General features: G+C 55.1%; 1 protein-coding gene across 6 annotated transcripts in view; it reads left to right on the forward strand.

Annotated features, from left to right (window-relative positions):
- The window catches only part of ARHGEF2 (Rho/Rac guanine nucleotide exchange factor 2), a 46,230-nt gene that overhangs the window by 19,100 nt on the left and 13,240 nt on the right, over positions 1 to 13,890 (forward strand). For 4 of the 6 annotated variants that reach the window (XM_053666245.1, XM_037132550.2, XM_053666244.1 and 1 more), the window contains one exon: positions 11,876 to 12,020. In XM_053666245.1, coding sequence (XP_053522220.1) covers positions 11,876 to 12,020 — 145 coding nt within the window. Of the gene's footprint in view, positions 1 to 3,714; positions 4,048 to 4,261; positions 4,354 to 11,875; positions 12,021 to 13,890 lie in introns of those variants that run through there. The other 2 variants (XM_037132551.2, XM_053666246.1) reach the window with 2 other exon arrangements.

The following is a 13,890-nucleotide window of genomic DNA, read 5'->3' on the forward strand; positions in this document are numbered from 1 at the left end:
TTTGGTCATTTTTTTCTTCCTTCTGGTCCACTCCCTTGATTTGAGTCCTAGTTTCCTTTCCATCACTATTGGTTTCCTGTGCATTTCCATTCATATCAATTAATTTACCCTTCATTTGTTCCTCTAATTTGTGGCTAAAATCAACCAGTTCTGTGAGCATCCTGATCACCAGTGTTTTGAACTGTGCATCTGAAAGTTTGGTTATTTCTTCATCACTTAAATTTATAGGCTCAGGGGCTCTGAGTTGTTCTTGAGCCATGTTTTAATCTGTTCATGCCTGTTACATATGAGGGGTGGAGCCTTAGTTGTTCACCAGGGCGGGGCCACCCAGGTTGCTGGTTTGTGGTGCTATATGGGGGGACGGGGTCAGAGAGGGACAATGGCGGTTCCCTCTGCCTCTTCCTGCCACTGGGGCCTGCTTGGTCCATCTCACTGCTCGCTCCTTCACCAGTTTATCTGCACGTGACGTGAATGTGTGACCGCGATCAGCCCTCAGTGGGTCCGCCCGCTTCTGCACACCTGGGATTCGCCCATAGCTGCTGGTGCACCTGGGTCGAGCGCCCGGGTAGGTCCAGTGGATCTTTCCTGCCCATCCCCGCTCTGCTGCTGGCTCTGTCCCTCTTACTGGTTTGGCTGAAGGGTTCGTTGTTGTCAGACTTCCCTGTAGTTCAATTTTCTGTGGTCTGGCTGCATTTTTGTTGCTAAAACTTTGTGGGGTTTTTTTGTTTTTTTTTTTAAAGATTTTATTTATTTATCTTCAGAGGGGAAGGGAAGGAGAGAGGGAGAGAAACATCAATGTATGGTTGCCTTTTGTGCATCTCCTACTGGGAACTGGCCTGCAGGGAACAGGTCTGCAACCCAGGTATGTGCCCTGACTGGGAATCGAACCGCGATTATCTGGTTCGCAGGCCTGCGCTCAATCCACTGAGCTACACCAGCCAGGGCAACTTTGTTGTTTTTAAACTTGGTTGTGCGAGAAGGTACAGTGCTTGGCAGAAGTCTGGAGTCAGTTATGTGTTAATCATCCCCTCCCAGAATGTACAAAGTCCAGAGTAATAAGAAAAGCAGGGGTCCTCCTGGGCACTGAAGTGCTTGGGCCCAGGAATCCCTGGGGCTCTATCTGTTCACTTTATTAGCCGTGACTCTGACTCTAACAGTGAGGTTCTTCCCTGGGATGGGCTCTTTGCCCCTGAAATGTGGGGGACACATCTGTTAAGTTAAATGAGCTAAAGAAGGTGGCGGCTACTTTTAGATTCTGGTAGAAATTAGAGTTGGCTTTTATTTTGTGTATCTAAAAAGATAATTTCTGAACATCTGGGAGATATCCCTGGTTAGGAGTTGAGGAGGCCAGGATAAAAGTGGTTTGGGTGGAGGGGTAAGGGATGCTGAGGAGGAAGGGAAAGGGCTTACTGTTCCAGAGGACACAGAGAATGGAAATGAAGTCAAGCTGCAGGTCTAGCTCAGGTGTTTTGTTTTACTTTTAATTTGAGCAATTTTTTAAAAAGTCTTATTTATTTATTTTTAGACAGAGGGGACAGAAGGAGAAAGAGAGGGAGAGAAACATACATCAATGTGTAGTTGCCTCTCACGCACCCCTCTACCTGGCCTGCAACCCAGGCATGTGCCCTGACTGGAAATCGAACTGGCAACCCTTTGGTTCGCAGGCCCACAATCCACTGAGCCACATCAGCCCAGGTGTTTGTATTATTTTTTAAACAATGACAGCTTCTTTTTTTTAAAGTATTTTTAAAGTTTATCTTTGGAAGGGAAGGAGAGAGGGAGAGAAATATCAGTGTATGGTTGCCTCTCGTGTGTCCCCTGCTGGGAACTGGCCTGCAACCCAGGCATGTGCCCTGACAGGGAATCAACCTCAGTCCTCTGGTTCACAGTCCTGTGCTCAATCCACAGAGCTACACCAGCCAGGGCTAGACTGGTTTCCTTTTCCCAATCCGCATGTCCTCTTCCTTGCTGCTCATCTCCTAAGAGGAGGAAGAACACAGGGTGACAGACAGCAGGTGGGACGAAAAGTAGCCTGAAGACTGGAGAGGGAGACTGGGAAGAGGTGGAAGGTTAGGTAGGCCCTCTTCATAGAGACACCTTTTAAATTTAGTTTAGGGAATGAGAGATCCCTCAAATAACTTTGGGCTTCAGGTCTCAGGTTTATTGGGTACTCAGACTGGAGTTTGGCCCTTTAAGATTCTATGGTAGCTTGTAGAACCCTCCCACCTTCAGGCCTGGGAGAAAAGCTGAGGTCCCAGCCCACCTCTGGTCTGTGGGCCCTCCAGTGGGTGGAGCCATGAAGCCAGGGTTCTGGCTTCTGACTGTTTTTAAATTTAGTTCACTCTTCAGCCTTGGCTGCCCTCTGGGTTGGGGGTGGGTAAGTCTGGGACTCTGTGCCTGGGAGCCTCTGGATGGCTGGTTTGGGGGAGTTCCTAGGGCCTTCCAGGAGGGCTCCCCAGCAGGTGCACTCCTGGAGGAACTGTTCTCCCCCACCATCCTGGGGAAGTCCTTTCTGCTTTCTACTTTCCATCCAGCCTAGAACAGGCATGGTTCTTTCTGCGCCTTTTTTTCTGGTCTTTGCTATATAAGGATCCTAACAGGGGAATGGGTGAAGAAGGAGGTGAAGGAGTTGCTAGGCAGGAGAGGGGAAGCCAGAGGAGCAGTGTGGGGGTGGTGCTGGGGGGTGAGGAGCCCAACCGGCTCAGCCAGTGGTGAGGCAGTAGAGCCCAAAATAGTGGCAGAAGCTAAAATTGGCACCTACGAGAGGGCTGAGTTGGGCTTGAAACCTGCAGCCTGGCCCTGCTGCCCAGCCAGCTGGGCCAGGAAGCCACTAAATCTGGGTTGGGCTCCCTCTCCCTCCTTCCTCCCCCACACCTTTAGGTACCAGAATGAGGCAAAACTCTGCAAACACGGGATACTTTGTCTCAGGCCATTCTGTGCTTCTGGTTTCCCCAGAGAAATGGGAGACCTTAGGAGACAGTGAGGAGCTGCAGTGTGAGTGGGTATAGCTAGTGAGTAGAGGAGGAATTTTCCCAGTAGCAGGAAGTTCACCAACGGTGAATGTTGCCTTAAGGGCTGGGGCAAAGTGTCCAGAAACACCGGCCCCACCCACCTCCTTGTGGAGAGGCTGGACATGCCCCAACTGCCCCAACTGATTGGGCAGGCTTGTTTCTGCTCTTTTGGTTCTGGCCTAATTTGCAACAGAGAACTAGTTAGACACAAGGAAGGACTTCCTCAACTTCTTAGCTTTTAGTAAAGGTGGCGAATTCCTCTCTGGACCCACAAAGTATTCCTCTTTGGCAGAGTGGAGTTAGGAGTGGAGGCGAACGGACAGGGACAGAGCGAGATCAGGAAGATCCCAGAGGGGCGGGGCATGTGGGAGAATTCTCTCCTCTGCAGTCTGTCCTCTGGAAGTAAATTCCTCTCCTGAAGACCCAGCCTTCAGTTCCCCTTTGACTTCCCCGCCCTCCTCTTCTCTGGCGAGGGCCTGGAAGGAACTAGTTGTGGGTTCCTTTGAGAGCTGGGGGCAGCTGGAATCCTCTGGCATGCGGGTCTTTAAATCCCGCAGACTGGGAGGATGAGGGAAGGAGGACCTGGGCTGGGGTAAGGGCTGCGGGGCTAGGCAGCGGTGGCTTTTTGGAAGACCAGAGCTCAGAGGCTGCCCTCTGGGGCTAGAGGATGGCCCAAGCGCTGGAGGGGGCCCTCAACTTGCTTGCGCAGAACCCCTCTACTCCGCTGAGCTGTCCCCCAACAGACCAAGCTGTTAGTCCCGCGGGTACCCGCCCTGCTTCGCCCCGCCTCCCCCTTCCTGCGCCGGGGCGGGGGTGGAGACTCGGGTTTGAGGAACTGGCGCGGGCGCTGCGAGGGGAGTCAGACTTCCTGTCCCCAGAGCGACGTGTGCTGGGCAGCCCGTTCCCTCCTCCCCCACAATAGCTGGACGCCTGGGTCCCTAGTGCCCCTCTGGCAAACCCCCATCGGGGGATTATGTCTCGGATTGAATCCCTCACGCGAGCGCGTATCGACCGGAGCAAAGAGCTGGCGAGTAAGGTGGGCTTTACAATCCCTCTCCCCTCTGCCCACTTCCCCAGGGTGCCCTTCGACTCCCTCCCGCAGGCACCCCCCCTCCCCAGCCAGTCTTCCCGCACCAAAATCAGTGGAACATCTGCCGGGCAGGCTGCGGGCCAGGTGGGTGGGGACTGTAAGTGGGGAGGGGTGGGGGGCAGTAGACTCGACCCTACCACGGCTAGGGCCCTTGGAGAGAGCGGACCTGATGTTGGCGGCCTCCGATCCGGCGGGCCGGATCGGGTGTTTGGGGCATGGGCGTTTGAGGTCGTAGGAAAGAAAGTTGCTCTGGTAAGGGACAGAGCGGGAGGGAGGGTGTGTGCCAGGTTGGGGGTGGCAAGGGCTCTGGCACCCCCTTCTCCTGGCTCCCATCGGCTGGCTCTCGACCTCCCCACACCCTGCAGTCGCTGGCTTGGTCGTTCCCCCTTTGTCCCCGCCATCCGGCGGAGGGGGCGGGAGGGGGTGGTTTCCCGGGCTTCCTCCCACTCTCACCTCCGACGCCACCCCTCCTAGACAAAAGTCAGCGCCTCCTTGCAAATGGACTTTCCAGCTGTGATTCAGTTCCCTCTGGTAGGCGGGTGGCTGAGGTCAGGGAAGGCTTAGTTTTTCCCCAAGCCCGTTGCTCTCAGGTGAAGGGAGCAGAGGTCTTTGTGTAGCTGGGATCCTTTCCTCCATCCTTTGGGGCCCTGAGCACCCCTATACCTGCAACACAGGGTCCCCCATCCCTGCCTGCCCCACCAGCTTCTGAACTCCTTGTTCTTACAACCCCAAACAACCTGAAACCATTAGGCTGACCCACTGGGCACTGTGCCCTCTCTGTCCCTCCTGCACTCCCCGCCCCCCAGCCCCCAGCTCCCTCATTTCTTCCCCTGGGGATGTTCACCTACCATTTTAAGAGTCTGGGAGTATACTTATCCTCTCCCCTACCCCTATCTGACCACTCCTTTCCAAGTATCTTTTATCCCTGTCTGTGTACCCAGGCCCCCTCCCAAAGCCCGGTGACTGCTCCACCAGCCCAGGAAGTGATGCAGCTGACTTGTAGGTGAATAAAAGAGATGGGAGGAAGGCGGTTCATGCAGACAACACCTCCCAGCCACTCAGGGCACCCACTCCGGAGCCATTCTAGGGAAGGCCAGGATGTGGTCAATAACTGGTTTAATCTCTGGCTTCTCACCCACCTCAGGACCCTGGTGCCCTCCCTGCCCCTGGTTCCCAGCCTATGCTGGTCACTACCACCAACCTCAGGCAAGGAAGCAGTACCCTTTGGAGCCCTCAAGGACGGTGGAAATCCACCCACTACTAGCTCCTAGCCTGCCTACCTGTCCAGGCGAACTTGGGAAAGGTTTCATCCTGGAACTTTGCCTCAGGAGGTTGGGATAAGAATCTGCTAACTGGAAAATAGCTAGGGATTTGAGTAGGGCCTAAGACAAACTGAGGGCTGGGGAGGGGGCTGAAGTGTGATGGAACAGTGGGGTGGCAGGCGGGCTCTTCTCGACCCTGTGCCAGGCCAGGCCCCAGCTTTGAAAGTCTGTTTATTTTTCAACCATTTGAGCTGAAACCCTGGAGTAGAGCCAAGGGGGTGGAGAGGTTTTTGAAACCACGGAAATTTGGTTTCATCCTGAAAAGGAAAGCCGTGGGGGAGCCAGTGGGAGACAGACCTGGAGAGAGAGAGGCTATAGAGAGGAGCTCTGGGAGGGTCCTGGGGATCCTTCCTCCATTATTGGGAGGAGCTGGGATACCAGACAGCTGGATCCTTGAGCTGGTTTTGTTTGTTTTTGGGTAGTGGGGAGCTGGGAATCTAGCAGCTTGGTTCTTTCTAGCCCGGGGTGGCCATGGTAGGGGAGTGCTGGGGATCTGGTGGGGCTTGAGGGGTGGAAGGCTGAGTGGGTGGACTTTTGAGGGCAAAGAGGCCACTGGAGGAAAGTGGTTGTCAGTTTGGCCCGATCGGAAGGGGAGGGCCACCTCCGGAAAGCTGTGGTTACAAAGGGGGGAGTTGGTTCTTAGCCAACAAACCCTGGATCCCCTCTCCCCCCTCCCCCATGCACACCAGCTGTCTCTTTTCTTTTTATACTGTTGTGGGAAGTGGAGGGGGGCCTGTGGAAATGAGATTATTTGAGGAAGATGGTCTCTCCCGCTACCTTTTGGGGGCATGGCTCAGAGCTAAAGCCCTGACCCCCATTTCTTTCCTTATGTCTCAGTACCTCTCCTTGTAGAAGAAGAAATTTAAGTCAAACCTTTTTCCCTTCCCACCCTCATAGATCTTTCTTTGTGGCTCCCCCTCCCCATGCTTCTTTTTTCCTTTCAGTCCTTTTTTATTCTTTCAGGCTGTCTTCAGACCTCCACCCCCTCTGTTCTCTCTGCTCTACTTTCTACTCCACAGGCCCAAACCTAGAGGTCCCCCTTCTCTCTTTAGCACCCCCACCCCATCCTTTCCTTTCTCCTCCCCCAAACCCTAACCTTTATTCCTGTCACAGAACAAAGGGCCTTTTCCTGCCTAGGAGCAAGCAGGAGCCAGAGGTCCAGGGATGGCTGTGGAGGGTGGGGGGTCCCCTTGGAATCTCTAGGACCCCAGCATTGGAGTGTGGTGGGCAGGTGGATTAGGAGAGGGGAGAGGTTATTTCTTTGTCCTGAGTAATGGAGAGGTGACTGGCTTTGTGTGCAGGACTGGGAGTGAAGCCACAGGGGGAAGGCTGGGTGAGCCCCGGAGGGAGCTGAGGCCGTGGCAGTTTGGGGGGAAGTTGGAGAGTTGAGGATCCCCAGGAGGGTGAATCTTTTGGGGGCGGAGGAAAAGATTCTAGGGGTCATGGAGGTGAGGGAAAGAGCCGAGGAGGAGGGGAGAAGCACGGATGGGGGAAGGGAGCCGAGAGCTCATGGAAGTCACTGAGTGACAACAGAGGAGTTGGATGAGTATGGAGAGGAACCTGCTGGCACTGACCACGGGATTTAAAGAGGGGTCTGATCTCAGTGCCCCTGCTTCCCTGGATCCCCGACCTTGGAAACAGGGAGGGGACAGATCTGAATGTGTGAGTCCCATGCATGCTCATGACCTGTGTTGGGGTATATATGTATGTGTGTCTGTCTGTCCATCTCCAGATACTCTGAGTTACTGCTTTGAATGGTGGTCACCAAAACAGGACATTGAGAAAACTGTTCCATTCTTAGCTTTGAACTCTGGTTTAAAGTATCATCCAGGAGCTTGAGTGAGCAGATTGGTCGGAGTTCTGGGGCTGATAAGAGAAGTGGCCGAGAGGAGCTGGCTGGGCCTTTCTGGGTTTGTTTATGTCTCTTGGGGGAGGGGGCCTGCGAGCCACAGCTGCCCCCCTCCCAGCTCCACCAGCCTGCCTTGTGCCAGGAGGGCAGGGAGCCCTGGCACAGCTATTGTTCACTTGCACAAACGCCTGTCTGTCTGCGTCACTCCCCCGCCCCTCTGCTGGGCTCCCTGTCCTGACCCGACAGGTGTGGCTGGGTGGGGGGCAGGCTGGGGTCCAGGATGCCTGGGACTCAGGGTCTCTAGCCTGATTTTATTCCCAGTGGCCCTTAGCACCCCTCTTCTGCTTTACCAGCGTGCCCACCCCCATCGCCCAGTGTCTCATCCTCATCCATCAAGCAGGCATTTATTAAGAGCCTTTGTGTGCTCAGCGATATTTTTTGTGCATTGTGTGTCTGGCTTTGGCATTCGTGTTTCAGTTGGCCTCCTTCTCCTGAGCCTTCTTTATCTTGTCCCTGGAAGCTCGTAAAGGACAGAGCCTTGTGGAGACTGTTGTAGCCCTCCTCTCAGTCCCATGGACGACGGGCCGCTTCTCATTTCCTGGCCCTGTAGCTCATCCCTGTGACTCATGGCCCTCGCAGCCTACGACTCTGCACTCCTACTGGCCAGAGGCTGAGCCACAGATGATTCAAATCTCGGTGGAACTCTCAGGGGCCTTCTGGTCGCCATACAGAGGACCTAGACAGGCCTTCCCATCTTGGGGAAGGGGCTGCTGCCAATTGCAGCTGGAGCAGGGACAATTTTGAGTACCCCATGGCTCTCCCAGAGCCCCTGGTTTGGACACACCAGATGCAGGAGCAAGGACAGCTGAGCTTAGGCTTGGCCTCGGAGAGGCCCCTGATGCTCCCTCAGAGTCTCCGCCGCCCCCCGCCACCCCCTGCTGCCCCTTGGGAGGACAGGAAGCCCAGGTCCAGGCTTTGGCAGCACCTTGTCCTTCATTTACGTTACTGTTTTCCTCTTCTCTCTTCTGGGGAGACCGCTTCTGCCTTGAGTTTTTGGGCCACCAGCCACAATGCCTTCTGCTGTTTTCCCCTGTCTGTCTTCAAAAGTGACCAAGATCTGGGATGGCAATGCAGGAAGGTTTGGGTCAGCTTTCTTCTGGCCTCCAGGTCTAAGCTCAAAGATAATAAGAGAGAGCGCGGGAGCCCGTCAGGGGGAGGGAGAAAAGGAGCATTGAGGGCCCTTAGGGCAGGAGCAAGGGTGCTGCTGGGAATCTTTGTCTTGGTGTCCATCCATCTGTCTGTCTGTCTATCTGTCCACCTATGCTTCCTTTCTGTCCTTTCCAAACATGACCTGTTTTGAGTGCCTGTTGTATACTAGCCATTGTCCTGGGTGCTTTATTCACTTTCTCTTTGATGTAGCAGTAGTGTAGATGAAGCTGTGTAGCAAAAAAGACTTCCTTGCGGGGTTTATGAGGAAGAATGACTCTAGACACTGGCCAGCAGAGTGCTGAATCAAGCAGGAAGGGCCTCCGAGTGTTGGGGGGGGCGCTGTGGATTGTGGAGTAATGGACCCTTTCTTTGGTGGACAGGTTGGGGCATGGAGGTGAAGGGCTGTCTTTTTGGTAGGTGAGTAAGTGAGGGACCAATGTGATTATCTTCAGAAATCCTGGAAAAGAGTAGGACCAAGAACCAAACAAACCAATTCACTCCTTCTCTAGAGCAGGCACCCCTGGTGAGCAAGCCCTGTGTCCTCCTGTCCTCACCAGCCTGAGCCCTGGGGCGGGCACAGTCTGCCTCCAGGACAATAGTTCTGGGCAGTGCTGGGGCCGCTCGCTGCTGGGCAGCGCCTGTGTTGGGATGTGCTGTTGCTGTGACTGCTGCCCGCTGCTGGTCTGCCCAGACAGGGGGTCACTTGGAGAGAGGGTGAGTGCTGGGAGGTCGAGAAGCTTGGGCACAGAGTACCTAGGTTGGCTACGGGGCACTGATGCCAGAGAGGGAGGACCGCTACCGACCCACTCCCCGGCAGCCCCAGGCCTGCCTCCCTATGCCGCCTCCTTCCCGGTGAGCATTCCTGGGGGCCCGGGGCTGGGGCCAGGGGCCGGGGAGGTCAGGGAGAGTGGGAGTGGCATTAGGCAGATCTGTAGCACTGCCCATTCTGGAGTTGACCTTGATTTAGATGTGTTACTTAAAAAAATATGATTATTATATATCAATATTCATGTATTTGATTGCTTGCTTTTAAGTCCGACATAACAAGTACTCATACTTTTTGTTTGTGTCCTAGAGAAAACTGGGCAGGTGGGCGAGGAGGGGAGGTTTGAGTGTGTGTGGCAGTGGGAAAGGAACATCGGGCCTTGGTCTTCCAGGTTCTGTAAGGTTATTATTCGGAGTGGGATTTGATCTTCTAAAGAGCAAGACAAATGGAGATTAGACCAAAAGGAGAATTTTCTAGTAGTCCAAATAGGTGGGTTCCAGAATAGAAAAAGGGAGGTTCCCTGGCTGGTGTGGCTCAGTGCATTGAGTGCAGGTCTGGGAACCAAAGGCACGCTGGTTCGATTCCAGTCAGGGCACATATCTAGGTTGTGGGCCAGGTCCCCAGTTGGCAAGTGATGTTCTCTCTCTCTTTCTCCCTCTCTTTCCCTCTGTCTAAAAATAAATGAAATCTTTTAAAAAGAGAAAGAAAAAAGGAGGCCTAGAGTATTGGAGGCTATGTAGAGGCTGGTCAAGCTTTCTTTTTTTTTTTTTAAATATTTTATTATTTATTTTCAGAGAGAGGGGAAGGGAAGGATAGAGGGAGAGAAATATCAATGTGTGGTTGCCTCTCACGTGTCCCCCACTGGGAACTGGCCTGCGACCCAGGCATATGCCCTGACTGGGAACCGAACCGTGATCCTTTGCTTCACAGGCCCACGCTCAATCCACTGAGCCACACCAGCCAGGGCTGGTCAAGCTTTCTTAACCAGGCCTAGGAGGAGGAGTGGGCCGGGAGAAGGCCGCGGGTAGTGGGGGGGGAGTGAGGGTGAGAAAGAGGAGGTGGGGGGGCACAGAACGGGAAGGAGAGCAGGAGAGGAGGAAAATAGGTGATGGGGGGGGTGACTTAAGACCTCTCATCACCAGACAAGCTTGGAGCCTCTGTAGGGGGCAGGGGCGGGAAGCATCCTGGGCCCCAAGTCTGGAGGCTGAGCTGGGACGCTGGCGCTCAGTGCATCTTGGCCCCTGTGGTGTTGACTCAGTGCCTCCACACTTCCCGTTTCCACCAGAAGCACCAGACCAGTGCGTCCGGGCCCCTCCCCCACCTCTTAACTGCTAGTGTGCTTGGGCTGAGAGGCAGGACTGGGCCCCTGGGGGCCGTCCTGAGAGCTCTCCCCCAGTTCTAATCCTGTGTCTCAGGCCCCACCCATGTCCTCCAACTTGAGTCTTGTACCCTCGGCTTCAGCAATATGATCCACTTGTTGGTTCTGAGAAGCCAGGAAACCTTAGAGGGCGGTCTTGTCGGCTCTTGTTCCTGCTGCCTTCCTCTAAGAGTGGAGGGGAAATTCCAAAATCTGAGGTGACCACCACAGAAGGCCCTGGAATAAATAGGTGGGAAGGATGATATCCCATCTTCTCACCTTCTCGGGCTTTCAGGGAAGTCAGGGGCTTGTGGAGGGACAAAAAGAGGTACAGAGGTGGGAACAGCCCGCCTCTCTCTGAGGTTTGAGGAAGGGCACATAGTGGGCTCCGTCTCGGGAGACCAGAGCTGGAGAAACTGTTCCAGCTGGAGGACGGAGGGTGGCTGTGGGAAGGGGCTTCCAGGATGGAAGATACTCATTGGGTGAGGAGTAGAAGGAGCCACCCTAGGTTTTGGACGGTTGTATGAGAGAGATAAAAGCTATGCTGCAGGAGAGACTTCCTGTCAGAAATGACACCCATCCAGCTGGGTTTCCTTCCTTAAACAGCCAGAGGAGGAGAGGGAGTGACCCAAGGCCAAAGCCAGGCTCCTCCTCCTCCCTCAGGGTGAGCAGAGAACATGCTGCTTCCTGCCTCCTGCCTGGAGGCCCTCAGTACCTGGGCCGAGTGTGTGTGGAAGACTCAGAGCTTTGGGGCTGAGTTGAAGGTGGTAGTGGAGGCACGCTGCCCCCTTCCGCCAGTCTAATAAGGGAATCTCCTGCCCTCCCACTGTGACTGCCTCAGAGACAGACAGCAACTCCAACTCCAGTTGTCATGGTAATAAGAAGAGCTAACTCCCATACATCTGAAGGCTCTGGTGAGCTGGCACCCTCTGCTTCGCCTGCTCTCCCTTCCTCTCTGCGCATATTCCCCTGGCACAGAGAAGAGAGCACAGCAGCTTGGGGGCGAGCAGAGCTAGGGCTTCGAGGTGGAGTGAGGACGCCAAGGTCTAGAGCTGGGGAGATGAGTGGCAACAGGAGGCAGCCCAGCCGCAGGGGCCAGGTAGGTCAGGGGCCAGCCAGGCCCTCAGGGCTGGCCTTGGGAGTCCTGGTCGGCTACGGCAGGCTCTTGCTTCCAGCGGTGGTGTCTTTCCCGCATCCTCCCTGGCCTGTCTCTCTGGACCCCTCAGGCACTCCGGCGTTTTCCAGCTCACTGTCTCTCACCCCTTCCACAGACCCGGGAAAAGGAAAAGATGAAGGAAGCCAAGGATGCTCGCTACACCAACGGGCACCTCTTCACCACCATCTCTGTTTCGGGCATGACCATGTGCTATGCCTGTAACAAGAGCATTACAGCCAAGGAGGCCCTCATCTGCCCAAGTAAGTTGGCCCCTGAATGTCACTTTGACTTGGTGCTCACTGACCCTAATCTTCCCATCTGTCCTTTCTGCCCTGGATCCATAGGGGTCGCTTTCCGCTCAGAGTCCCAGCAGCGACCAAATGCCAGGGCCAGGCGCTTGAGCTCTTGCTCCCTTTCCTCTTGCGGAGGGGCGGTGGCGGTTGGAATACAGTATGAGCGGGACCGTCTGGGAGGGGAGACGAGGCTGGCTCCCTGTGCAGCTGTCCTCCTCTGGGTGTGTCCGGCTCCCTGAACAGCTGCTGACGGCTGGGGGAACTGATGGGAGACAAGCAAGAATGTGTGTGAGGGCAGGTGAGTGGGGGGGCGGGGAGGCAAGCTACCCGGCTTTACAGCTGTCTCTGCTTGTCTCCTGGGCAGAACTGGACATTGAGGACTTCCAGCGCCCTTTGCCCCTCCCTTTCTGTTCACTGTGAGTGGAGCAGGAAATCTCTAAACCTCTGCAGCCTGAAGTAGAGGATGGGCTTAGGACCCTCTGTTTCACATTGGAGACTAACTGACACACCACGGGGGAGAGCACACAGCTGTGTGTGCTGTGCAGGGGGCGGGGGGTTAGGACTCCTGGCCTTCGCCCACGCTGAGGGTAGTCCTGCACTTAGGAAGTGCAGTTTTTCCTTCCCTGATGCCTGTGTGTCCATACAGAGGGCTTCTGCCCTGTTCTGTCCTCCACCCCCAGTTTATGGCCAAGAGCTACTTGTGATGAAAGCCAGACTGAGGTGTTGCGAGCTGCCGCTGAAAAGCGAGACCACAGTTCTAGCCTCTTGAGTCCCTCAGGGACTGGGGGGGAACCCCCAGAAAGAGCCAGCATGGCCTCCCTACTTTCTTGTTGCTCAACTTAGACTTATGAAGATGAGGAGGGAACCCCAATCTAGAGTCCTTTAGAGACCTGACAAAATTCCCCATCCAGAGCTTGTTGCCAGGGAAACCAGTGAGGCGGGCAGCCAGCAAGTGCTATTTTCAGAGCAGGTGGAAAGCGGAGGTTCACTCCAGAGACATTGGGTGCGGGGGGTGTCGGAGAAGAGAGCTCCAGCGGGATGGGGGCACCCCCGCTCCCACTTCTGTCTGCCCTTCTGCCCTCCCCTGCTTGCCTTGTATTTGTGGAAGTGAGCGAGGTGCTGGGTATTGTCTGAAGGAGTTAGCAGAGTTTCCGGTGTTGTTGGAAGGGGGAGGGGAAGCTGGAGAGGGCCAAGGGCTAAGGGCATGTCGGGGAAAGGGACAACTAGTGGTCCCAGCGCCTACTGCTGGCTGCTCCTCCTCTCCTGTCCTCTCCTTCCCCTTGGCGAGGTGTGGCGGGTGGTGATAGGGGAGAAGCAGGTGGAGTGAGAGCTCCAGGTTCAGCTTAGTTGGGGAACACGACTCCCTGGGCCTAGAAGCTAGAAGGCAGATTGACTGGAGGCAGAGCAAGCTGAGCAGTGCAGAAGGTGAGCCGTGGAGGAGCGGGAGGGACCTGTGCCCGCTCCGCCGCTGGGCCCGTTAGCCTTCACACTGCTCAGGTCTAGCCGGTGTTCACGGGCAGATGTGGGGTTCCACAGGAAGGGACAGCCTGTGGACTTAACCTCAGTTGAAATACCAGCCGTACCTCAGGCTGTGTGACCTCTGGCAGATGATCTAACCTGTCCAGGACAGGTTCCTCATCTCCGAAAAGAGGATGATTGAGTCTACCTTCAAGGGTTGTGAGGGCCAAGTAAATGTGGAACGTCTGCTGGATGCTCGGGGAATGTTAATTTTTTCCCTCGGCCCCTAGCCCCCATCCCAGCTGTTCCTGTGCCATCTTCTGTCCCGTGGGCGTCCTCTCTTCCATCTGTCGTTCTCAACCACCTTTGTGCATTTTGA

Source organism: Artibeus jamaicensis, unplaced genomic scaffold (assembly GCF_021234435.1).
Source record: "Artibeus jamaicensis isolate MK-2021 breed Jamaican fruit bat unplaced genomic scaffold, CSHL_Jam_final contig_447, whole genome shotgun sequence".
NCBI classification, from domain to species: domain Eukaryota; kingdom Metazoa; phylum Chordata; class Mammalia; order Chiroptera; family Phyllostomidae; genus Artibeus; species Artibeus jamaicensis.